Here is a 26,703-nt window from a genome sequence, read left to right as displayed (position 1 = left end):
TAATGGGGCCTCCTGCTGCTGCCACGCCACTGGAGCCCAATTTCTGTTCTTATCCTGAAGCAAAGTTCTTAACCTGAAGCACTATTTCTGGGTTAGCGGAGTCTGTAACCTGAAGCGTATGTAACCTGAGGTACCACTGTAATAGTTTTGACTCAGTGCTAGCGTTCGAGTGACAAAGGAAGTAAAAGGAGGCGGATAACAATTAAGGATTTATTATGTTTCCTGCTTCTTGGGAGTGGGGGTGTCTGCACATATGTGTGTTCCTGTATGGAATGTTTGGGAGGAAGTAAGACGGTAAATAACAAATAACAAATTAAATATTGTTGTATGTAATTTTTATTTCTTAATTATATTTAGTGGTAGTATGGCTGTATTGTTTTTTGTAACATAAAATCATTCAATAAAAATTACTTTTAAAAAAAGGGGGGGGAAGCAATGACAAACCTAGCCAGCATCTTAAAAAGCAGAGACATCACCTTGCCGACAAAGGTCCGTATAGTTAAAGCTCTGGTTTTCCCAGTCGTGATGTATGGAAGTGAGAGCTGGACCATAAAAGGCTGATCGCCGAAGAATTGATGCTTTTGAATTCTGATGCTGGAGGAGACTCTTGAGAGTCCCATGGACTGCAAGAAGATCAAACCTCTCCATTCTGAAGGAAATCAGCCCTGAGTGCTCACTGGAAGGACAGACCCTGAAGCTGAGGCTCCAAGACTTTGGCCACCTCATGAGAAGAGAAGACTCCCTGGAAAAGACCCTGATGTTGGAAAAGATGGAGGGCGCAAGGAGAAGGGGACGACAGAGGACGAGATGGTGGGACAGTGTTCTCGAAGCTACCAGCATGAGTTTGACCAAACTGCGGGAGGCAGTGGAAGACAGGAGGGCCTGGCGTGCTCTGGCCCAGGGGGTCACGAAGAGCCGGACATGACTAAACGACTAAACAACAACAACAACAACAACAACCCTGAAGGAGCATCTCCACCCCTATCATTCAGCCAGGACACTGAGGTCCAGCGCCAAGGGCCTTCTGGTGGTTCCCTCATTGCGAGAAGTGAGGTTGCAGGGAACCAGGCAGAGGGTCTTCTCAGTAGTGGTGCCCACCCCGTGGAACGCCCTCCCATCAGATGTCAAAGAGATAAACAACTACCTGACATTCAGAAGACATCTCAAGGAAGCCCTGTTTAGGGAAGTTTTTTATATTTAACGCTATACTGTTTTTAACACTTGATTGGGAGCTGCCCAGAGTGGCTGGGGAAACTCAGCCAGATGGGCGGGGTATGAATAATAAATTATTATTATTATTATTATTATTATTATTATTATTATGCAGTGCATCTGTTTGGAGTGCAGAAGGCCATCTGCAGTGGCGCCTCCTGGAAAGGCTGCGAAAGAGGAACGCCAGACCAAAGTCCACCTCGTGGCTCCCGTCTGCAGGATGGAGGGGGCTTTCCTGCTATCCGTCGGTCGCATCCTGAGACCCCAACCACTCACCTCAATCAGAGAGGTGAAGGATGGGCGTAGAAGGGGTGGCAGAGAAATCGTCCAAAGCTGGGCTCTCTCTCTTGCTCCGCCGGCGTGGAAGTTTCTAGGGCTGCTGATAAGAGCCTCTTATTTTAGGTCTTTTTGACAGCCCCTTTTGGAAATGAGGAAGTCAGCTGAGGACGGCAGCGTGACTCACTTGTGGGCTGTACGCGACGTCAGGCAAATCCAGGAACGGCGGCCACAGGATCTGAGCCTGCCGTCGCGATGCCAGATTAGCCTTTCCCAATAAAAGGCAGAGGAGAGGGTGGGGTGGGGGGGTTAGGAACAGTCCAAAAATATGCCTCCACGAAGAGGATGCCCCCCGCATCTGATTCTCTAGGACAGCAAGGTCAACTCGGAGCGGTCAAAAGCCTTTTTTTGGCGCTTCGATGCAGGGATAGCTCGGATTTTCTGGGCCGAGGGCTGCTTCTGTCCTTCGTGGACCCTCTGGGGGCCACGTGCGGCAGAAAGTGGCTACATGACGCCACACACACGATGCGCAGCACATGTGTACAGCTGAGATCAGAGAATTGCCGCGTTGGAAGGGACCCAGAGGGTCATCCAGACCAACCCCCTGCTTTGGAGGAAACTTTCTCCAAAGAGCTCAAGGTGGTACACGTGGTTCTCCCCCTCCTCCTTTAACAACAACAACAACAACCCTGTGAGGTAGGTTAGGAGGACAGAAGACAGCAACTAGGCCAAGGTCAGAACCAGGGAGCTTCACGGCTGAGTGGGGATTCGAAGCCGGGTCTGTCCTGGGTTCTAATTCAGCACTCTCATCACTGCGCCACACTGTATCCCGCACAGCAGAGCAGCGGTTGCAAATGCTTCCGCATAAACTAGCGTGGCACTTCTTAACAACAGCCCTGCAGGGTTGTACGTTTCGAAGTTGCAATTGCTTTGGAAGGGAGGGAGGTTTAACAGAATTTACATGGGTCCCAGAGAACCAAAGTTGAGCTGGATGAAGGTCCAAGGTTCAAGGAGAATCCACGCCGGATCAGGCCCCAAAGGCCCATCGTAGACCAGGATCCTTTTATTGCAGCAGCCATCTAGCCCAGTACTGTCTGCTCTGACTGACAGCATTTCTCCTGGGTTTCAGGCAGGAGATACCGTATTTTTGCTCTATAAGACTCATTTTCCCCTCCTAAAAAGTAAGGGAAAATGTGTGTGCATCATATGGAGCGAATGCAGGCCGCGCAGCTATCCCAGAAGCCAGAACAGCAAGAGGGATTGCTGCTTTCACTGCGCAGCGATCCCTCTTGCTGTTCTGGCTTCTGAGATTCAGAATATTTTTTTTCTTGTTTTCCTCCTCCAAAAACTAGGTGCGTCTTGGGGTCTGGTGCATCTTATAGAGCGAAAAATAGGGTAGTTCCCAGCCCTACATGTGGATGCTGTCGGATACTGGACCGGGGACCTCCTGCGCGCAAAACAAGCGCTATGCCACAGAGCTACAGCTCTCCCCCTAAAACTAAAATTATAAGATTCTAGTCCTCGTGGTTCTGAATGCTGATCTGAAGAACAACCAGGAAGCTGCTTCCAGCAGACTCAGATCACGGTCCCAGTGGCTCTTCGGGGCTTCAGGCATGTCTTTTGTTGCCCAAGGTGGAGATCCTGGGGACTGAACCTTGGGGACCTTCCCCTCGGCGCCCCCAAATTCAAGCCTGCCTTCCGGTTCCAAATAGCATTGCATCCACCCATTCCTTTTGCCTGAGCCCTACAAATGCCACAGCCCTGACTCTGCGAGGCTCCTTTGACAACCACAAGAAATCGAGCCTTTGGGGTCGTCATCGGGCCAGCTCTGTGGAACTCCCTGCCACTGGAGATCCAGCAGGACAACTTTAAAACACCTGGTGAAAACTTCTATTCCAGTAGGAGTACATCCTTCCACAAGGGTCAATTCATGTCTGTTTTTAACTTTCTAATGGATTTATAGTATAGTTTTATTGCTTTAAACTGCTTTGACATGTACATTTGTTTATGATATGGAGGTAGAAAAGCAATTTTTTAAAATAATGATGGAGTAGGGAGAGGTAAGTAAAGGGACCCCTGACCATTAGGTCCAGTCGTGGCCGACTCTGGGGTTGTGGCGCTCATCTCGCTTTATTGGCCGAGGGAGCCGGCGTACAGCTTCCGGGTCATGTGGCCAGCATGTCTAAGCCACTTCTGGCGAACCAGAGCAGCGCACGGAAACGCCGTTTACCTTCCCGCCGGAGCGGTACCTATTAATCTACTTGCACTTGACGTGCTTTCAAACTGCTAGGTTGGCAGGAGCAGGGACCGAGCAACGGGAGCTCACCCCGTCGCGGGGATTCGAACCGCCGACCTTCCGATCGACAAGTCCTAGGCTCTGTGGTTTAACCCATAGCGCCACCCGCGTCCCGCAGGGAGAGGAGCCCCCCTAAAAAAAAAAAAAAAAACACCAAACCAGTGGGCAGCATCAAAGCTACAGCCAGCCTTGCAACTTGCCCAGCCTAGAAGGCCTTTCTTTGCCAGAGGCGAAAGCTGTGAGGACTTCCCATTGAAAAAGGAAGAAAGAAAAACCACCCAAAGAAATGCCCTCATTTGTATTCAAGGAGGAAGGGCAGAGAGGGAGAAAAAGGCGATTTTTACAGCTGCCTTGTCAAGGACGGAGGCTGGAGGAATTAGCCGCTTTGTGAACCGTGTCCCTCGCTTGTTATGCGCCCATTAACTTCTCCCGCTTCCTAATAAACTCCTTCCACAGGGCGTCGTGCAGAGGAAGAGCCGCAAAAGATATCGAGTAAAGGATAATGCAATTCTTTTGCAATAAAAAATTTAAGGTCTTCTATATCTATAATAAAAGTAATTTAAATGTACCAACCAAGCACAAACATAGATATGTGGACCACATGTCTGGAGCGGCGCAGGAAGACCGTCCTGAAACCATTTTGACTCCCAAACTGACCGAATGTTTTCTCTGCAAGGAGGCAGGGCATGAATTGGGTAATTACCGTTTCAAAGGAATGGGCAGACTACCAGGAAAGGCAATCAGATAAGACATTATCAGATAACCTGGCAGACAGGAAAAACAAGATTCAATTTTCTGTTGTAGACCACCTTTTCTGTGATGTATATGTATGATGTTTGGGGCGGGTGTCTTGGGTTACACCCCTTCTGGGATGTATGTTGTATGGAGACCTTGAGCTCCAGGGCGGGCAATTTAAATGTCTACATAAGGGCAGGTACACCTTGGAGACTCTTGAGAGTCCCATGGACTGCAAGAAGATCAAACCTCTCCATTCTGAAGGAAATCAGCCCTGAGTGCTCATGGGAAGGACAGATCCTGAAGCTGAGGCTCCAAGACTTTGGCCGCCTCATGAGAAGAGAAGACTCCCTGGAAAAGACCCTGATGCTGGGAAAGATGGAGGGCACAAGGAGAAGGGGACGACAGAGGACGAGATGGTTGGATAGTGTTCTTGAAGCTACCAGCATGAGGGAGGCAGTGGAAGACAGGAGTGCCTGGCGTGCTCTGGTCCAGGGGGTCACGAAGAGGCGGACACGACTAAACAACAACAACAACACCTTGGTTCTGTTTTCCTCCTCCTTTCCTGTGTGTGAGGGGAGCAGCACCCTGTTGCAACAGATCAATAAAGATCAGGCTTCCTAGCTGCTTTGCTTCTCAATATTCTCTGGTTGGCCTCTGTTATTTTCTCCTACCAATAGGGAACCTACGTAAGGACTCTATATGCGCTTTCTAGCGACTGGGATTCAGAAGCATCGCTGCCTGCAGCTTTTGAAGGCAGAGCGCAGCCATCGTGCCTAACAGCCATCGCTAGGCCTCTCCTCCACTGTAAATTTACCCTGTCCTCTTTCAAAGCTGCCCAGGTTTCAAAGCCATCTTGTGGGAGGGAGTTCCGCAGGCCAAGTCAGCGCTTCGCAAAGAAGGAATTCCGTCGATCTGTCCCAAATCTTCCAACACTCAGCTTCACCCTTCAACAAACCTCCATCGTGCCCCCATGAGTGTTTTGGCCAAGTGAGTGTTTATATCTGTTGCTCCGCTCAGTTTTGCCCCTGGCCCCGCCCACCACCAGCACACGGTCCCCGGAAGGCGCCGTCTCCGAAGAGGCCTCGCCCCTCGGGAGGGCTGGTTGTTGTTTTTTAAACACCCCGGAGGGAATCTCTCTTGCAAGACGATGCTATGGCGGACGGGCTCTCGGCAGCTTAAAATACGAACAAGTTCGCTACAGCGGAAGCTTCCAAAACACAAACGCTTGTCCGCAGCAGGCAGGGAAATTTTGCGGGCAAGTGAAAAGCGGCCGTGGTTCAGAGCGGAAGGACTTCGGGGGACGGCTGGCTTGGAAGTTGAAATAAATTGGATTCCACTGGTCTGGGCACAAATAGAGACAAGGGTTCCCTCTCCCACTGCCTCCACTGGCTGTGTTGTCGCAAACCGTCATTGAACTTTTATTCTTGCAACTGAAACACTGCAAAGGTTTTTTTTTCGCTTTTGGTTGCTTTTTGAGCCTATTATTCGCAATTTCTGATGCTTCTCTAGCCAGCTGGGGGTGTGGGGGTGTTTGGCTTTCTCCCCGCACCCCAAATGATTGCATTAACTCACATGCAGATTGAATTAACTAGTTGCTTAACTAGAACTGATATGATTACTCAGCCATGGGTTCTTTTTTTCAAGCAGGAGACAGCCCCCAAAGCACTTCTCCAAATTTAAATAAATAAGTTTTTTCCATACAATTTATATACCGCTTGGTGTGTTTGTGGTTTTTTTTGGGGGGGGGACACACCACTAAGCGATTTGCAAAAAGGATAAAACAATGAAACTATCAGTAAAGAGACAGTTTAAAATTGGCATCTAAAGCCTTCAGAAATCAGCGCTAGGGCTGAAAACGAGATTTCAATGCATTTCAATGTTCTACATGTCTGGAGAGGCTTGCTTAAACTTTGACCCTTTGGGGCGGAAACTAAGCCAACTGAAAAGCATGATTTTAATAATAATAATAATAATAATAATAATAATAATAATAATAATAATAAAAAAGAGAATGAGATTTTCCTAGGTTCCTTCCACGCTGCCCAATTTTTCAGTTTGAAATACAGGTTGCAGTTTCGTAAACATTTGATGCACTTTGGAAAAAATGAAGCCCTCTGAAAATGCTGAGGACTGGGGGCTTGATCTTTTAAAAAATAATAATAAGGGAGTGGTATAGTCTTCTAGATTGTTACCACGCTGCCAGATTTTTTTGTATTGAAATACAGGTTGCAGGTTTGTAAACATGTGTGTAATAACAATAATAATAATAGACATTAATAGTAGGTTGTGCAGGAGAGAAAATTTATCCTAAGCCCTATTGGACACAGCGGCATATCCGCACTGATCAAATGCATTCAGGGTGGTTTAAAAAAGGAGGCGCCTTTGATTCCTGCCAGAACACACCAACGAGCTTTTTAAATACTGGCAGGGAGGAAGAAAGAAAGGAAGGAGAAAATGGAATCCGTTAACACCCTTCCTTCTTAAAGCTCAGCCTGTGCAAAAAAAAAAAAAGCAATCGAATCAATACAGAATCGAATTAATGCAGGGCTGAGAAGGATACCCTCCGCCACTCAAAGATGGGGAGTGGGGCAGAGGACAGAGGAAAGTGGGGGGTGCAAGAAAGAAGACCCTCCCCAGAGACCCCACTTACCTTCCGTCAGGCAGGCCGGGGGAAATGTAGTGTGACAACCGCGAGCATGACAGCGCTTTCTCCTGCGCACTGAACGTCCCCCCACTTAGTTAGCTGGTGATCTCAGAAACCTTTGACCGTGGTTAATGAATGACGACTGCTTTAGCAGAGGGGTGGGGGACCCACTCGCCTGCGTAAACATCCCTCCCCCTTGCCTTGGGAGTCAGCCAAGCAAGGCTCCCTTCTCTCCAGACGGATGGATGGATGGATGAATAAGGACTGTCTCTCCTGCCCCACACACCCCCGGCTATGGCAACTGGGAAGATCTGGGGAGAAGCAGGCAGAGGATATGGGGTGGAGGCTTTGGGGCACCGTGGAAACGTAGTGTGAGAGCTGACGGGGAGGAAGGGAGCCCAGGAAAAGGACAAAGGACTCGATCAAAATAGCAGGGATTTTTTTTGTTCGCGCATAGAAACCTTGCAGGTCTCGACTTCGAACTCTGGAAGAGAAAGGTGGTTTTCGGACCGGTGGCCAATTTTGCAAGGGGGGAGTTCCCAACAGTTCAGATCCAGGGGAGGGGTGAATGTTGTTCCCTTGGGGAGGGTTAATGTGTTGGCAGCAGGTGGGGCCAAAGCGGTGGGGGTTTGTGGAGTGGGTGGGGTTTTGGAAACGGGCCATGGGTTCAGCTGCAGGTTACCCCGGCACGGATCAATTGGGAGGCCTGATTTCGCATGCTTGTGTGCATCTAGTGTTTACACCATCGTAAAGAGGTTCAGAAAAGGAGGGTGGATCCGTACGAAAGGCATTCGAGTTAAGATCAACGCACGCCGACGCAGACCCACGTAAAAACTACATGCACCGTGAACAAACATTCATTTCTAAATGCCCCAAGCAAATCGAAGCTATTTTAACACGTATAAGAAATAATAACATCGCACAAACCCCCAATAAAACGATGTAAAACCGAAATTATTTTTTTCGGAAAAGCCAGAACGAACATAACATTATGAATTTCCCCAGGCAAGATACAGCAGCCTCTTTTAAGTAAATAAAAATTCCCTATCAATTATTTCAGACAGAAAACGTGTAGTCTTTGGTATTGAGTATCTATCCTGTCAAAAGAGCAGATGAACGATGGGGTCTTACCCCAGCTGGACTACAATTCCCATCAGCCCCCACCAGCGCAGCTGCATGGGAGTTGTAGGGCAAAAGATCAAGCTGGGGAAGCCTGAATGGACCTCTCTAACATTTGTCCCACAAGTGGAAGTCAGAGAGCTCTGTCCGAAACTGCTGCAATTCCACATGTTCACCCAAGGCGAGCAACAGAAATCACGCAAGCGAATATGAGCAGAGTTCCCTCTTGTCATACATTTCAGTCCATGAACATTACATAATGACATTACACACATACACATAATGACATGCCCCAAAGGGAAACCTTGACGCAGGACCTGAGAACAAAAGCCACCCCCCCCTTTCTGTTGTTTCCAGCAACTAGCATTCAGAAGCATTCCTGCCTCTGACGTGGAGGCAGAACCTATTGCAGCTAATAGCCTTCCCCTCCACAAATGTTCCTAATCCTTTTCTAAAGCCATCATTGCCTCCTGTGGCAGCGAGTTCCACAGTTCAACAGCGTGCTGGGTGAAGAAGGAATTCGTTTTATCTGTCCTCCCAACATTCCACAATTCATTCCACAATCGATAAGGGACTCTAGCAATAAAGGAGGCTGCCTGGGAGGGGGGAGGTAAAGACAGCGAACTTGCAAAGGGGGGAAACAGGAAGACTAAAGCAATGAGGAGAGAAATTAGAAGAGGAGGAGCAAAAAAACTGCTCCAGACACTAAGGCAAACAAGAGGGAAGGGAGTGTTGAAAGGCAGCAGCTGATCGGCAAGCAATCGGGAGGGAGATAAGTGAGGCTAGCGATAAAGGAGGCTGCCTGGGAGGGGGGAGGTAAAAGCCCATGGATCCTCAGGATTTTTGCATTGGGTCACCCAAATTCACCATCAGATCACATTGCATGTCCATGGCTACAGCCTGCACCAAAAAAATCACGCATCCACAATTGCACGAAAACGTGGTTACAAAGCACGGATCCACATGGATCCTCAGGATTCTTGCATTGGGCTACCCCAAACTCACTGTCAAATCACATGTCTGTGGCCACAGCATGAACCACAAAAATCATACATCCACTGTTTCGTTCAGAATATATCTTTTCTTGTTTTCCTCCTCTAAACACTAGGTGCATCTTATGGTCAGGCGCGTCTTATGGAGCGAAAAATACAGTATATTAGTCTTGGCCAAAACAGATAGGTTTTAGCAGAAGCCGGACTGCAGCAGAATGGAAACGGCGGCGATTGCAACTAACGCCGGAGGAGATGGAAATCTCTCCCTCTATAAACACCCCTAGTTTAAAGGCGCAGGAGTTCAGACTATATGGGCTTGGCAGAAATGACGAGCAGAATCCGAAACCAGGGAAGAGAAGCAGCGCAAGAAGAATGGAAAAAATTCAAGGACTATTTAAAGAAATATCACAAAGTTAATGAAAGTTAGAATGATGTTGGACTGGAAAGTAAATGGTTACTATTAGCAATGGTTAAGACAAGGAGAATAAGGAAGAATAGTCTAAATTTAAATTAAAATAAGGGAAGATTTGCTGAACAATCGATAAGAATTTGGAATACAGAAAGGGGAGGCATGAGGAAGTCGGGGAAGATAGGATATGAAATTAGGATATGAAATGATACATGTTTTTTGTTTTGTTTTTGTTTTTGTATGTTTATGTTTGTTGTATTGTGTTTATATGGAAAAATAAAAATATTATAAAAAAAAAAAAAATAAAGGCGCAGGAGTTCAGAAATAAACGTGACCAGCCTGTCACTGAGAAAAGGGTGGGGGCTATTTCTAACCAATGCTTTGCGGGGTCCAATATCCTGGAAATCAACCAAGAGGCCCCTTGCAGCAACCTGTTGTGTTTTCTAGGGAAGGACTCGCTATTCTTTCTCTCATCCCGACAGGGCGCCATTCGAACTCACCGCTGCCTGGAGTTCCGGGTTCTGGCTGTACACGGCGAGCTGCCTGAAAGGCACGTTCTGCTCGTTGAAGGAGATGGTCATGGCAAGCAAGGCGTCGTAGCTCCTCTGCTGGCAGAAGGCGGACAGCTCCTGCTCCAAACCGGGACGGCACAGGAAGGCCTGAGTGGAGAGGAGGATCGTGAGAAGAGACAAGGAGGAAGGCAATACAGGCACACCTGAAATGGCTTCTGGCCCCTTCCTGTGCTCACCTGTAGGTTCATGTATACGGCGCTGAGCGCAATCACAGCATTTTCCCCAGAGAGGGCCTTGAGGTCCTTCCTCAGCATCTGGTCTGTGGTGAGTCCTGGGTCATAAAAACATAAGAAGAGCTTTCCTGGATCAGGCCAGAGGCCCATCTACCGTATTTTTTGCTCTATAGGACGCACCCGACCATAGGACGCACCTTGTTTTAGAGGGGGAGAACAAGTCCCTTCCATTTCTCCTCCCGCTTGGCTGAAGGGGCGCTGTGCAGCTCTCCCTCTCTACTGAAGCCAGGAGAGTCTTGCTCTCCTGGCTTCGGAAAAAGGAACCCGAAGCCTTCGGAGCGCAGCGCAAGTTCCCATTGCGCCCTTAAGGCTTCAGGGACAGCCACCTGAAGCCTTTGGAGTGCAGCGGGAACTTGCACTGTGCTCTGAAGGCTTCGGGTTCCTTTCACTGAAGCCAGGAGAGTCAGTGCGCACCGACCCCTCTCGCTCTCCAGGCTTCAGCGAAAGCAACGCGTAGCCTCCGGAGCGTGGAGGGAGCGCTCCCTCTGCGCTTTGGAGGCTTCGCGTTGCTTTCGCTGAAGCCAAGAGGCCTGCATTCGCTCCATAGGACGCACAACCATTTCCCCTTAATTTTTGGAGGGGAAAAAGTGCGTCTTATAGAGCGAAAAATACGGTAGTTCAGCATCCCGTTCCCACAATGGCCAAAAATGCCCCAAGAACCTGCAGGTTCCATCAGATGAGCTCTCTAGCTGGACCAGGTGAATGGCCCACTTAATCCAGCATCCCGTTCTCGCTGGGGCCAGCTAGACACCTTGATGGGAAGCCCCTAGGCGGGACCTGAGTTCGAAAGCACTCGCCCCGCCTGTGATTCCTAAGAAACGGTACAGTCATACCTCATGTTACGTCTGCTTCATGTTACATTCTTTCATGATACTTCCGCCAGCGACCCGGAAGTACCGGAAAGGGTTACTTCCAGGTTTCGCTGCTCGCGCATGTGCAGAAGCGCAAAATGGTGTCACGCGCATGCGCAGAAGCGGCGAATCTCAACCCGCGCGTGTGCAGACGTGCCGCTGCGGGTTGCGCTCTTTTCATGTTGCGAACGGGCCTCCAAAACGGATCCCGTTCGCAACCAGAGGTACCACTGTACAGTCATACCTTGGGTTTAAGTAGCTTTGGGATGAATATTTTCAGGTTGCTCTCCACGGCAACCCAGAAATAATGGGATGTATTACTTCCGGGTTTCGCCGCTCGAGCATGCACAAATGCTCAAAATTATGTCATGTGCGGAAGCAGCGAATCGTGACCCGCAGATGCGCGGACGTGGGTTGCGTTCGCTTCAGGATGCGAACGGGGCTCCGGAACGGATCCCATTCGCATCCAGAGGTACCACTGTATTCAGAAGCACCTTGCCTCCAGCAGTGGGAGGGAGTTCCAGAGTTTAACTCTGCTCTGGCACAAAGAAGGGCTTTCTTTCGCTTGCCTTCAATCACCCAATATTCAGCTTCAAGTTTTACTTTTACAAGAGAGGGAGAGAAACCTTCTCCCCCCATCCACGCTCCCAGCACAATGCACCAGCTTATTCACCTCTTACCCTGTCCCTCCTTACTTGCCTTTCCTCTAAATTAAAAATAGCCCCAAGTGTGTATTTTACCTTTTCTTATAGGGGAGCTGCCCCACTGCCCCTGCACCCAATAATTTTGGTTGTCCTTTTCTCAACCGTTCCGGCTCTGCAATATCCTTTACGAGGCAAGACTAAGGAGGACGGTGGGCGGCTCATACCTGAGACATCAAACTTGGCCCTCTGCAGGGCTTCAAAGATAACGCTTCTGGAGGGAAGATCGGGGAACTTCGACTCCAAAAGGGAAGCGTAATGGGTGTCCTTCGGGGTCACTTTGCCGGCTTCAGGGGACATGTTGACACAGTCCAGAACAATCGTACCTGCAGAGTCAAGTAAGAGGATCAAGAGGCAACACAAGACAGTCCAATCCATAAAGAATATTTTACGTTTGCAGGTTTGAAAGACGAGAAGGGTGAGAACTGTGGTTCCCAAACTTTGGGGGGCCAACCTCCCCTCCTTCTTCTACCCCCTAAAGGTAAAGGTAAAGGGACCACTGACCATTAGGTCCAGTCATGACCGACTCTGGGGTTGTGGTGCTCATCTCGCTTTACTGGCCAAGGGAGCCGGCGTACAGCTTCCGGGTCATGTGGCCAGCAGGACTAAGCCGCTTCTGGCGAACCAGAGCAGCGCACGGAAACGCCATTTACCTTCCTGCCAGAGTGGTACCTATTTATCTACTTGCACTTTGACGTGCTTTCGAACTGCTAGGTTGGCAGGAGCAGGGACCGAGCAACAGGAGCTCAGCCCGTTGCGGGGATTCGAACCGCCGACCTTCTGATCGGCAAGTCCTAGACTCTGTGGTTTAACCCACAGCGCCACCCGCATCCCGGTTCTACCTCCTACCCATCCCTATTAAAAAGCAGAAGCGCCCAAGGAGGGCACCAAAGAGGACTGCAAAAGGAAAGTACCGTATTTTTCGCTCCATAAGATCCACCTGACCATAAGACGCACCTAGCTTTTAGAGGAGGAAAACAAGGGGGAAAAAATTCTGAACGAAACAGTGGATGTGTGATTTTGGATGTGGTTCAGGCTGTGACCACAGACATGTGATCTGATGGTGAACTTGGGGTGACCCAATGCAAAAATCCTGAGGGTCCATGGGCTTTTACCTCCCCCCTCCCAGGCAGCCTCCGCTAGCGTCCCTTATCTCTCTTCTGATCACACGGATCAGCTGTTTCCTTTCAACACCCCCTTCCCTCTTGTTTGCCTTAGTGTAGTATCTTTTCCTTAGCTGGAGCAGTTTTTTTGCTCCTCCTTTTCTTCTAATTTCTCTCCTTACAGCTTTAGTCTTCCTGTTTCCCCCCTTTGCAAGTTTGCTGTCTTTACCTCCCCCCTCCCAGGCAGCCTCCTTTATCTCTAGCATCCCTTATCTCTCTCCCCGATCGGCAAACGATCGGCAGCTTTGTTTCAACACCCACTTCCCTCTTTCAAAAAAAAAAAGCATGATCTGCTTTTTGCCCCTGGGAAATTCGGCTCCAGGGACCACGCATTCACTCCATAAGACGCACAAACAATTCCCCTTACTTTTTAGGAAGAAAAAAGTGCATCTTATGGAGCGGAAAATACGGTATGTGCGGGATTGAATGTGGGTATGTAGGAATATTTTTAAGGATTGCATAAAATGTATGTTTGTTTGTATATCCGTAATATGTATGTATAAATGTTGAATTATCTTAATAAAAAAAATTAAATAATAATAAAAAGAGCAGAAACCTCTGCCGGATCAAGCCAACGGCCAAACAGACGGCGAAAGGAAGACCTGAGCTCTCTCCCGTCCTGCAGTTTCCAGCAACAGGTATTCAGAAGCATTAGTGCCCCAGACCATAGAGGCAGAGCGAAGCCATCTTGGCTAGAATCCACTGTCAGCCTTCTCTGCCATGAATTTATCCAATACTCTTTGATGGAGGGAGCCCAAAAAATCTAGAGGGTTTCATGTTGCCCACCACTGCTCTGCAGGGCTACGGATTCCCCACCTGCCAGCATTTGCCTGCAGGTTGTTGTTTTTTTAACAAGCAACCACTTCCCTGCACGTCGCTGCAAGCCGCTAGTCCTCACCGTGCAAGAGAGCTGCTGTCTGCCTGTCCAAAACCTGCGCCGGGCTCTGCAGGATCCTCTCCGTCACCAGCGTGGCGCACGAACCCACCGGCTCTGCCGTGACTCTGCAGGGAGGGACCCGCTCCCGCTCCAGGGGCCGGTGGTCGATCACCTCAACAACCGCCTCCTCCAGCGCCGCATCCCCACTGCAAAACAGGTGAGACGTAGCAGTGTCAATATATGCACCGAAGCATGAGCAGATGCTGGAAGACATTTCAGCTTCGCTCGCTGCGCATCCCGTTCTGAGAACGTGGCTCACCGCTTGAGTCACAGCTGGGGCGCCACCAGGCTCGCTTGCAGGTGCACCACACAGCCAGTAGGGGGAAGTGTTTGCTGAGGGAGGGGCCAGGCCCAAGCTCCCCTAGTGTCCATGTGCTGCAACTGCATCTATCCCCAAACCATCATTGTGTGGGTCTGTTGGCCAATTCAGTTGTTCTAGGCGCAGGTGGCGCTGTGGTCTAAACCACAGAGCCTAGGGCTTGCCGATCAGAAGGTTGGCAGTTCGAATCCCCGTGACGAGGTGAGCTCCCGTTGCTCGGTCCCTGCTCCTGCCAACCTAGCAGTTCAAAAGCATGTCAAACTGCAAGTAGATAAATAGGTACCGGTCTGGCAGAAAGGGAAGCAGCGTTTCTGTGTGCTGCTCTGGTTCGCCAGAAGCGGCTTAGTCCTGCTGGCCACATGACTCGGAAGCTGTATGCCGGCTCCCTTGGCCAATAAAGCGAGATGAGCGCCGCAACCACAGAGTCGTCCGCGACTGGACCTAATGGTCAGGCGTCCCTTTACCTTTAAGCATAGGGGCTGGGGGACAGCTGTGGGGTTTCCCTGGCACCCACAAAGCCTCTGAGCTGCCTCACTGCCCCCTTGGCCACCAAAATCACATACTGCTGAAGGAGGTAGTTGGAAGAGTGACGCTCTTTCTCAATTCCTCCTTCAGCTCTATGTGCTTTTCAAGGCATCCGATTAATTCCACCGGCTCCAGATTTTACCCAGATCCCTTGGAAAAGTGATGTGTGTGTGTGTGCACGTGCGCCCTTTCTCTTTCTGTCTCTTGTGGGGTGCTGATCTGGGCAAAGGGGATGGAGAAGCCACAAAATCGGGGTGCGGTTCAAAAATGCTAATGCACCCACAGTGGCCTAAAAAAGGCTGGCAACCCATAGCTCAAGAGACTCTCCTCTCACATTCAAGTCCTTTGGGTGCCCTACCCTCTCCCCTACCTAGACAACATCTTAAAAAGCAGAGACATCACCTTGCCAACAAAGGTCCGTATAGTCAAAGCTCTGGTTTTCCCAGGAGTGATGTATGGAAGTGAGAGCTGGACCATAAAGAAGGCTGATCGCCGAAGAATGGATGCTTTTGAATGATGGTGCTGGAGGAGACTCTTGAGAGTCCCATGGACTGCAAGAAGATCAAACCTCTCCATTCTGAAGGAAATCAGCCCTGAGTGCTCACTGGAAGGTCAGATCCTGAAGCTGAGGCTCCAAGACTTTGGCCTCCTCATGAGAAGAGAAGACTCCCTGGAAAAGACCCTGATGTTGGGAAAGATGGAGGGCACAAGGAGAAGGGGATGACAGAGGACAAGATGGTTGGATGGTGTTCTTGAAGCTACCAGCATGAGTTTGACCAAACTGCGGGAGGCAGTGGAAGACAGGAGGGCCTGACGTGCTCTGGTCCAGGGGGTCACGAAGAGGCGGACACGACTAAACGACTAAACAACAACAACAACAACCCTCTCCACTGACCTTGGCAGGACGTGGTGGTCAACCAGCGTCAGCAAAAGGAGGCCTGCCTGCTTCAGGGTGGCCAGGTCAATCTCGTCCCGGAAGATGAGCGAACTCTCCACAATGCGCTGCTCTTTGAGAAGGAAGGTGCTCTCGGTGCGCAGAGGGAATTCTGAGCGGGGGATGTTCAGGACCGGGATGAAGGCTGCCTTCGAGTCTGGGGTGGTCTGCGGGGCGCAACGAAAGGTACATTAAAATCCAGGTCTCTGTTACACGGATAAAATTGCTCATACTACCCAGTCACTGAGTACCAATAGAGCCTTGCAGATGCCGCCAAGCAACTGCAGAATTGGATGCCCTCAAACTCTCATTTTGTGCAGGTTTCTAGTCCTTAAGGATATAAAAAAACAGGCCCGAAACTGCACGAGCAAAGCCCGGCATCAGTCACGAAGATACATAGATCATAGATCAGGAAGTGTTGGGGTATAAAGCAAGGAGACGAAAGGTATTAAGAAAAATATTATGAAGAACCTGTGCAAAAGAGGCAATTAAGCAATATTCCAAGATAAGGCATAATTATCTTTCAGCACTGGCCCCGACTTGGTGGAACGCTCTGTCACAAGAGACTAGGGCCCTGCAGGACTTGACATCTTTCCGCGGGGCCTGCAAGACAGAGGTGTTCCGCCTGGCCTTTGGTTTAGACTCTGACCCTTATGTTTCCCTCCCCTTACAGTTTTGATCTGTGGGTTACTTTTAAAATGGGGCTGCATTTTAAATTGCATTTTAACCTGTATTTTAAATTGGGTTTTTCCCCCCTATTATGATTTTACTGTAATTTTACTGGTGTTAGCCGCCCTGAGCCCAGCTCTGGCCGGGGAGGTAGGGGTATAAATAAAATTTATTATTATTTTTAAACAGATCATGTAATATATATATATATATATATATATATATATATATATATATATATCCTTTGTCTCCTCCCTTATATCTGACCATACTCAATTGTGTTATTTCTTTTTCCTTTTGTTGGATTGCTGGAATACTCTGTTTGTCTTGTTACATGTTCAATAAAATGATTTATTTAAAATTTAAAAAGGAAAAAAGGAAATGTTCAGCGGCTGAGGGCAATGTCGCTCCCCATTCTCAGATTTTTCTTACACAATCCACACCAAATCCAGTTCAGAGCACTCTGAGCCCAGAGCCGCCACATGGTGATGACCTCATCGCCCCACGCCAGCCTCGCAGGCAAACGCAGAACTGCGGAAGCAACCGTGGAAAGGCAGCAACGAGGGCTCTTCAAAGGGGGCAAAGGGAAATGCTCCGAAGGGTGAAAGCGGATGACCGACCTTTGCAAAGAAGTAAGCGAGGGCCAAAGCGGACACCATGGAGTCCAGGTCGCAGGCCTCATTCCCCATCACCACGTGGACCTCCTGGTTCCTCCGGACGTGATCCTACCAAATAAAAACAAAGGGGAAATGGGAGAGGAAACACAGAGGTTGAGCAACTGCTTTCCCTGGAGAAGATCCATTCCCAGGTAGGGCTGGGAGACTCCTGCCTGAAACCCTGGAGAGATGCTGCCAGTCCGTGCGGACAAGCCTGAGCTAGATGGAAGAAGGGGCCAACTCAAGGCTGCTTCCTACGTCTACACGTTTTGCAAATGGAGACAAACGGGTGCCTTGTGGATCGAGCCCAGGAACGAGAGGCCTGGGTTTACCATTTGCCAGCCAGCGCTGTACTTACGCCCAGAGAAGCCCGTGTAGCCACAGGCCTGCTCCTCGGAAGGAAGATGGTTTCTGGAGGACGAGAGCGCCTGTGGATTCGGGGGCAAAGGGGGGTGTTCTTGAGGACCTACAACGAAAGTTGTAGCCTTTCAGCGCTGGGTGCTAAGACAAGGGTCGATCTCCAGTTAGAGAGGGCAGGGTTAAAATCTCCCACTCGGTTGTGAAAACCCAGGCATTGAAAACACACACCTCTCAAAAGAATCCTGGGAACTGTAGTTTGGTAAGATTGGTGGGCGCTGCACCTTTGTGAGGAGTGAGCTACAGTTCCCAGGATACTTTTGCCTTAGCCTCTTTCTCTTTCTCTCTCCGCCTAAGCATATTCCTTCCCTTCCTGCCCCCACCGATAATTTGTAAAAGGGTCACAACTGTGACACAGACACCCCCCCTATTACAAACGCAAAACCTTTTGCCAATTGTGCAAGCATTATTTATCGTTTATTATTTACATAGATCTACATTTGTGCATTGCGGTTGCTACCAGCACCCCAGTGCCCGAGTCTTTGTGTTTTCCTCCTCCTTTCCCATCCTTGTTTTCCTTTCATGTTACGCCTTTTAAGATGGTCAAATCTGAAGGCGGTCGCTGTCCTGCTTACTGCTCTGGGACGCTTTCCTGCTGATGAGCAGAGTCTAAAATAAGAGATGGGAATACCACCAACACAAACCAGTCTCTGCCACGAAGCACCTTACACTCTTAAGTTAAGGCGGGGAAAGGGGAACAAACTGAAGGGAAGCTCATCCGTGTAGTGTAGGCGTTAGCGTGTCAGACTAGGGCCTGGGAGACCAGGATTCCAATCCCCCCACTCAGCCATGAAGCCAGATGTGAGCCAATTACGTATTTTTTGCTCTATAAGACTCACTTTTTCCCCTCCTAAAAAGTAAGGGGAAATGTGTGTGCATCTCATGGAGCGAATGCAGGCTCAGCCATGAAGCCAGATGTGAGCCAATTACTGTATTTTTTGCTCTATAAGACTCACTTTCCCCCTCCTAAAAAGTAAGGGGAAATGTGTGTGCGTCTTATGGAGCGAATGCAGGCTGCGCAGCTATCCCAGAAGCCAGAACAGCAAGAGGGATTGCTGCTTTCACTGCACAGCAATCCCTCTTGCTGTTCTGGCTTCTGAGATTCAGAATATTTTTTTTCTTGTTTTCCTCCTCCAAAAACTAGGTGCGTCTTGTGGTCTGGTGCGTCTTATAGAGCGAAAAATATGGTGCTATCCCTCTCAGCCTAACCCACTTCACAGTTGTTGTGGGGTTCAGTGAGGAGAGGGAGAGCCACGTCAGCCACCTTGAGCTCCTTAATAATTATAAATAATAATAAATTTTATTTATACCTCGCTCAAGGCAGCTAACACCAATAAAATCACAGTAAAAACATAATAGAAGGGGGCGGGGGGGGAGAAAAAACCCAATTTAAAATACAATTTAAAATGCAGCCTCATTTTAAGGTATCTGATAAATCCTTGGAGAAAAAGGTGAAATATCAATGCAATAAATAATAAAAGTAAATGAGGCAATTCGCCTTCTTTATCTTCCGAGGAGACTGTACCGCAATGGAGGCCTATACCATGTACCTCTCCGAATATAAGATTCGGATCCAATTGCAAGGTGCGACCACAAATACACACAAGGCCGCTGTGAGGTGCATTTGGGGTGAAAAGCTGGCAAGCGCTTTGCAGAAGCTTTCCCGGTTTAAGCCCATTTCCCTGGCCGCTGGGGAGACCTTGAAAGGTTTCTCTCCTCCGCACAACCTAAGAGGCACCAGGCGCCGTTTCCCGGCTACTGCGAAACGCCACGGCCCATTTGCTAAAGCACTCCAACAGATAAGCCGGCCCAAGGTAAACTGATTTCCTCCCAGGAGCAGCCTTGAAAGCGCGAGGCTGCGGCTAGGGTGGAGGCAGAGAAAACAGCCGCAGATGGTTGAGAGGCAAAAAGGGGAATTAAAATCGAGGAGGGAGAGAGTGGTTTTTAAAAAAAGAAATCAAACAGGAGAGATAGGCGTCAGCACTTTGTGTAGAACATTGCTCGAGGGCCTTGGAGAAGCGGGTGCCCTTTTAGAAGCCGATCTCTCTCTCAAAGCACATTAGTCCAGTGTTATCACAGCCCATATAGGCTGATGTAGAGACATCACCTTGCCAACAAAGGTCCGTATAGTTAAAGCTATGGTTTTCCCACTACTGTAGTGATGGATGGAAGTGAGAGCTGGACCATAAAGAAGGCTGATCGCTGAAGAATGGATGCTTTTGAATTCTGGTGCTGGAGGAGACTCTTGAGAGTCCCATGGACTGCAAGAAGATCAAATCTCTCCATTCTGAAGGAAATCAGCCCTGAGTGCTCACTGGAAGGACAGATCCTGAAGCTGAGGCTCCAAGACTTTGGCCACCTCAGGAGAAGAGAAGACTCCCTGGAAAAGACCCTGATGCTGGGAAAGATGGAGGGCGCAAGGAGAAGGGGACGACAGAGGACGAGATGGTGGGACAGTGTTCTCAAAGCGACCAGCATGAGTTTGACCAAACTGCGGGAGGCAGTGGAAGACAGGAGTGCCTGGCGTGCTCCGGTCCAGGGGGTCACGAAGAGGCGGACACGACTAAACGACTAAACAACAACAACAAGTTCAGCATCTTATTTCTCACCACGGCCAATTGTATGCCTCCAAAAAGCCTGCAGGGAGGGTGTGAGGAACACAGCCCCCTCTTTCCCCACTGCTTGCACCTTGAATTCAGAGGCACAGCCACCTCTGATCCTGGTGCAGCTGGGTTAGAAACTCAGATATAGAAGCTAGGCGCACCATGGACTAAGGCAGAGGTTTTTAAATTGCGGTTGCCAACCTAGCACCCAGAAATCTCCACGTACAGTGGACACTTGGGTTGCAAACGTGATTCATGCGGGATGCGTGTTCGCAACCTGCAGCGTTTGCAACCCACGTCTGCTCACACACAGGTTGCGATTTGGTGCTTCTGCGCATACGCAAAGCGCAATTTAGCGCTTCTGCGCATGCGCAACCGCCGAAACCCAGAAGTAACCCGTTCCGGTACTTCTGGGTTTTGGCGGTCCGCAACCCGAAAAAACGCAACCTGAAGTGGCTGTAACCCGAGGTATGACTGTAGTCACATTTGGACCCATGTCAGTAGCAAAAGGCGCCTGGTGAATTTCGAACACTGGGGTGCAGCCGTTGTGGCGGATGATGGGTTCAGATATCTAGTGTCTCTTGTCTGTAACTTTTCCTTCGCCCCCACCACGAGAAGAAGAAAAAAGGAAGCGTGAAAAGATCACTTGGGTAGTCCTGGTGATTTAATAACACTCCCAAACCACTAGCAGGATTAAAAATAGTAGCAACAGCTCTCTGGGTTTTGCAATGCAGTGCTTCGGACAAGTCATGTTCACAGAAATGCACCCAGAGAATGTGTATCAGTGAGATAAATGCAGGAATTTGGGGCTAAGCAGCTTGTTTTAGATCCCCATTCTAATTTGTGAGTGTGTTTTAGATGCCTGTTCCATGGCGTTTCTCGAACTTGGGTCCCCAGCTTTCGTTGGACTACACCCCCCATCATCCCTGCCCACTGTCCCTGCTAGCTAGGGATGATGGGAGCTGTAGTCCAGCGACAGCTGGGGACCCAAGTTCGAGAAACGGGAACACGGCTTTGCAAAAACGTGTGTCTTAGGCATGACAGCAAAAATGTGTCTCTTAGGCAAAACCATTTATTATTACTGAAGCATTGAATATTCTTTTCTGGTTTCTTTTTTTAATTGCAAACTGACATATAAATGTGGAGAACTGAGTTTAAGATTGGGAAAAAACGAGAAACTTGAGAGAAACTAAAATCAACCATAGACACATTTTCCCATTAAAAGCAACCTCTCCAGCTAAAGAACAGGAAGGAAATTTCCACAGACACAAACTCCCTCTATTAAAGTTTGTCGGGCTAAGGGAGACAGGTCTGAAAATTATTATTATTATTATTTATTGAATTTATATAAAATGAGGGTGCACTGCAAACAGCGGCAATCAGATATCTGCTGATGGGGCAGGAAGTCTGCTGATTCAGGACACGAGGTGATTTATCACCCTATCTGTGGGTTTGGACAGATCCTGGTGGCGAAGCGAGAAAGCTCTGCCTCAGCAAACCTGGACGGCGTTTGCTCAAGATTCAGAGAGAGTGCAAAGGGAGGACTTTTCCGTTTAGAGAGGCATGGAATAAAAAAATTAAGGTTTTATATATATATATATATATATAATAAATGTTCATAAATGTACAAGCAAACACGTACATAAATATATAAACCACACGTCTGAAGCAGCACAGGAACACAGCCCTGGAACCATTTTGACTCCCAAACTGACCAAATGATTTCTCCGCAAGGCCAAGGAAAATGGAAAAGCCTCCCCATTGTCTTTTCCTTCACAAATCCTGTCTTAAGGGTATGTCTGTGTATGAATAGGGTGAGCCTGTGACCTGGCTCAGGAACTAAGTATTTATCATTACAAAAGACTGGCCAGGCTCCCCAGGGTATCCAATCAAGTGAGCATTAACAGGCAACCTGCCAGACAGGAGGTAAACAACGCACTCAGATTTCTGTTGTAGACCGCCTTTTCTGTAATGTAGGTATGTGGGTGGAGGTCTTGAGCTCCGCCCCTTCTGCGATGTATGTATGATGTTTCTGGAGGTGGTCTTGGACTCCAGGGCTGTCAATTTAAAATGTCTATACAGTGGTACCTCGGGTTAAGAACATAATTCGTTCCGGAGGTCCGTTCTTAACCTGAAACTGTTCTTAACCTGAAGCACCACTTTAGCTAATGGGGCCTCATGCTGCCGCCACACCACCAGAGCACAATTTCTGTTCTCATCCTGAAGCAAAATTCTTAACCCGAGGTAATATTTCTGGGTTAGCGGAGTCTGTAACCTGAAGAATATATAACCTGAAGTGTATGTAACCTGAGGTACCACTGTATAAGGGTGGGCACACCTTTGTTCTGGGTCCTCCTCCTTTCCTGCGTGTGAAGGGGACACCCTGGTGCAACAGCTCAATAAAGATCAGGCTTACTAGCTGCTTTGCTTCTCAATATTCTCTGGTTGGCCTCTGTTATTTTCTCCGACCGATGGAGAACCTGCAAAGGACTCTATAAGGGCTCTTGTGTCCCCCATAAGGGAAGATTTACATTTATTACAGGTTTCCGAATTAATGCAGGGCATGGAGAGATGTGTTTCTCCTCTCTCAAAACACCCACTGAAACTGAACGGTAGAAGATTCTGGACAGATAAAAAGGGAGAATTTCTTCACGCAGCGCAGTGAAACTATGGAACTCCCTGCCACAGGAGGCAGTAATAATAACCACCAACTTAAGAGCATAAGAAGAGGCTGCTGGATCAGGCCAGCGTCCTGTTATCACAGAAGCCAACCAGCTGCCTGTTGGGAACCAGCAAGCAGGATTCTATCGCAAGAGCAACTCTCCCTTCCTTGGGGTTCCCAGCAGCTGGGCTCGTAGTCACTGATGGCCATCCCTTACCAAACTACAGTTCCCATGATTCTTTGGGAGAAGCCATGGCCTTCAAATGGGCTTTATGATGCGTACACACCCTTGGGTTACTTTTTTCTCTACGCCAGGCATAGGCAAACTCGGCCCTCCAGATGTTTTGGGACTACAACTCCCATCACCCCTAGCGAACAGAACCAGTGGTCAGGGATGATGGGAGTTGTAGTCCCAAAAAACATCTGGAGGGGCGAGTTTGCCTATGCCTGGTCTACGCTTTGCTGGCCTAGCCTCTGGGGCTCTGCTGACTGCCAAAGGCCGGTTGCGGTGCTGTGACTGCATTCAACAATCACGAGAAAAGAATGATTCATGTTTTAAAAATGGAAAAAAAGGAAGATACACACAATAAACCGTACAGAAGAGGAGATTGTAAGCACTCAGACACCACGCTTTGACAATGCACCCAGCGCATATGGCTTTTTTCTTACACAAACCAACAAAGGGAGGAGGGGGGGGATAAATCATTTTGACGACTGCAAATAAAACAGTGATTGTCAAAAGGAAACAGAGGTGCCGCTCACCCTAGATTTCACCCCGAACATAAGCTCGAGGCAATGTCCAAATCCCAGGTACTGTGGTTATATGACAGGTTTGGCAAGGAACTTTGCATGTGCTCAGAAACACTCTCATTCTCCCCCCCCCCCATAGAGCATCTTAAAAAAAAAAAAAAAGACAGATTCAGCTGCCTAGGATTTTTTCTTCTTCGATTTCCTTGTTGGAAAGATGCTTCCAGGTCTGAACTTTCATGAGACTGTAAATGTAGAAAGAGTCCCCAGTGGTGGTTCAGACCAAGGCCTGACCCAGTTGAGCTTCCTGGCTCACCAGCAGGACATGGTGGATCCTACCATTTGTCTTGGGCATCCAGTAATTAATGATAGACTGTCTTTGAAGCTGGAAGTTCCATCTAACTGGATCAATTTTATATACTATACAGTGGTACCTCGGGTTAAGTACTTAATTCGTTCTGGAGGTCCGTTCTTAACCTGAAACTGTTCTTAACCTGAAGCACCACTTTAGCTAATGGGGCCTCCTGCTGCCGCTGGAGCACGATTTCTGTTCTCATCCTGAAGCAAAGTTCTTAACCTGAAGCACTATTTCTGGGTTAGCGGAGGCTGTAACCTGAAGTGTATGTAACCTGAAGCGTATGTAACCCGAGGTACTACTATACCGCCTTTCTGTATATCAGGGCAGGCAATCCTTTTTCAGGCTGAGGGCCGCATCCTCTCACTGGGAACCTTCTGGGGGCCGGGAAAAAGAGAGTACAGCAATGCACATGACTCTTCTGTAAATCTGGCTGCCTTCCAGACACAAGTCAAGAAGTTGCTACATGCACACAGACCTCCATCTGGCAAGCAAGAGGCATGAGCAGAGTTCAAGGACACATTCCAGCCAGGCAGAAACACTCAAGGGACGGTGGAGCAGGGCTGGTGAGGGGTGTGGCCTGAGGAGAGTCCTGAGGGCCGGACAGAGAGGCTTGGGGGCCGCATTCATCTGCTTGGCCTGAGGTTCCACATATGCTGAAGGGGTGGGGAGGGTTGCAAGGTGGCCAGAGACAATGACACCAATTTGTCTAATCCCTGTCTGACGAGCAGGCTTAATTAAACCTCAAACAAATTTAATTTGTCCCCAAACCGGCTTTCAGCAACTTGGTGCCCTCCAGATGTTGTGTGACTCCAACCCTAAAACATCTGGAGGGCACCAGATTGGCGCAGGCCTCCTTAAACAAACCTCTCATTGTTCGTTCCAGAAAAACAAGTTTTATAAACACTTACAAAACAAAACACCCGTTTCTTATTTTTGGACCCCCTGAGTTTAAAGAACAAGAACAGCAACCCTCAGAGCAACAGCTTTTTCTTGTTTTCCTTCTCTAACCCCTTCTCCCAATTACTAGGCTGCTACATGGCGGAGAATCCTAGAATATCTGTCGGCTTTCTGAAAGCCACCGCAGGCTGGTTCAATCCTCCCCGGAACCGAATCGTCGCTTTGAAGGACGCGGTGCAGAGCACGTGGTTGGAGCCTCACCTTACCCTCAGGCAAAGAACTGCTCTTCGTCTCAACGGCAAACTCCCTTTGCATGAAAAGTAACTGGAACTGTTCTTAGCAAAGGATCATCCACTTTGGGTGGACTTCTTGTTGTTGGCACCCATCTGTCTCGAGAGACAATAGAGTGCACCTCTGGGGGTGCAAAGTCATTAGCAGCACTGAAGTGACCTCCCCTGGGCGCAAGCTTGGGCAGCGGGTCTGGAGGTCCTGGGTTGCCCAGATAACAAGACCCCCCTCTCAGCCTTGCTGCTATGGTCCAAATGAAACTCTACAATCACAGGCAACACAAGCTTAATAATGTCCTAACAAAATATTTGTCACACGTATTATTTCACAATTCTTAAACAGAAAATATGTAATGGAGTCAGAAATATTGAAAATCAATCAATTTTGCATGAACAAAATTAGAGAATTCAATCCATCAGTATCAAAGAGGCAAATACAATGGATGCTCGGGTTGCGAATGTGATCCGTGCGGGATGCATGTTCGCAACCCGCAGCGGCACGTTTGCGCACGCGCGGGTTGCAATTTGATGTTTCTGTGCAAAGCGCGATTTAGCGCTTCTGCGCATGCACGACGGTCGAAACCCGGAAGTAACCCGTTCCGGTACTTCCGGGTTTCGGCGGGGGCATAACCCGAAAAAACGCACCCTGAAGCGGCTGTAACCCGAGATATGATTGTAAGCCTTTCAACAGCCGCAATCCTGTAACCGTGTGGTAACAGACGCTCCAAACATAGAACAGTTTTTCCGGATGACGAACTGTTTCGATAGTAACTCTTCATCAGCTGGTGGTGATGTAACATATTTTCTGTTTAAGAATTGTTGAAATAATACGTGTTACAAATATTTTGTTAGACCATTATTAGCCATGTGTTTAGAGTTGTCTGTGTTGCAACACAAGAGGGTTTCCTTTGTTACATATCGGTGGTCCAAAGGAAAGCAGAGCAAAATGTTTGGCACCATCTGGGCTGCAGGAACTACTGGAAGGAGGCATACAAGACACCATCCAACCATCTTAGGGACCCCACTACAGATTTGTGTAGGGTTTACTCCTTAGATACAGTGGTACCTTGGTTCCCGAACAGCTTAGCTGACAAACAATTCGACTCCTGAATGCTGCAAACCCGGAAGTAAGTGTTCCGGTTTGCGAAGGTTTTTCGGAAGCCGAACATCTGTTTCAGCTGTCGGCATTGTTTCCGGGGCCAATCAGAAGCCGCGCTTTGGTTTCCGAATGTTTTGGAAGTCGAATGGACTTCCGGAACGGATTCTGTTTGACTTCCAATGCACGAATGTGTTGTAAACAAAAATTGCCCTTTTCCCTTATGGGGTATCCAAGAGCCCATATAGAGTCCTTACATAGGTTCCCTATTGGTAGGAGAAGATAACAGAGGCCAAGCAGAGAATATTGAGAAGCAAAGCAGCTAGTAAGCCTGATCTTTATTGATCTGTTGCAACAGGGTGCTCCCCTCAGCCACAGGAGAGAGGAGGA

At 48.7% G+C, this 26,703-nt stretch overlaps 1 protein-coding gene across 2 annotated transcripts in view; it reads right to left on the bottom strand.

Moving 5' to 3' along the window:
• Positions 1–26,703, bottom strand: part of PRUNE1 (prune exopolyphosphatase 1) — a 30,592-nt gene that overhangs the window by 1,573 nt on the left and 2,316 nt on the right. Inside the window, exons 2-8 of one of the 2 annotated variants that reach the window (XM_083591317.1) lie at positions 17,605–17,712; positions 17,211–17,315; positions 15,883–16,088; positions 14,105–14,289; positions 12,211–12,369; positions 10,435–10,529; positions 10,187–10,345 (exon numbers count right to left, since the gene is read on the bottom strand). In XM_083591317.1, the coding sequence (XP_083447443.1) occupies positions 10,187–10,345; positions 10,435–10,529; positions 12,211–12,369; positions 14,105–14,289; positions 15,883–16,088; positions 17,211–17,315; positions 17,605–17,712 (1,017 nt within the window). The remainder of the gene's footprint in view (positions 1–10,186; positions 10,346–10,434; positions 10,530–12,210; positions 12,370–14,104; positions 14,290–15,882; positions 16,089–17,210; positions 17,316–17,604; positions 17,713–26,703) is intronic. The other variant, XM_083591316.1, reaches the window with a different exon arrangement.

The sequence above is a fragment of the Podarcis filfolensis genome, assembly GCF_964270895.1.
Source record: "Podarcis filfolensis genome assembly, chromosome: 16".
Classification (NCBI taxonomy): Eukaryota; Metazoa; Chordata; class Lepidosauria; order Squamata; family Lacertidae; genus Podarcis; species Podarcis filfolensis.
Note: the sequence above shows the minus strand (reverse complement) of the source record. Positions and strands in the feature narration are given on the sequence as shown.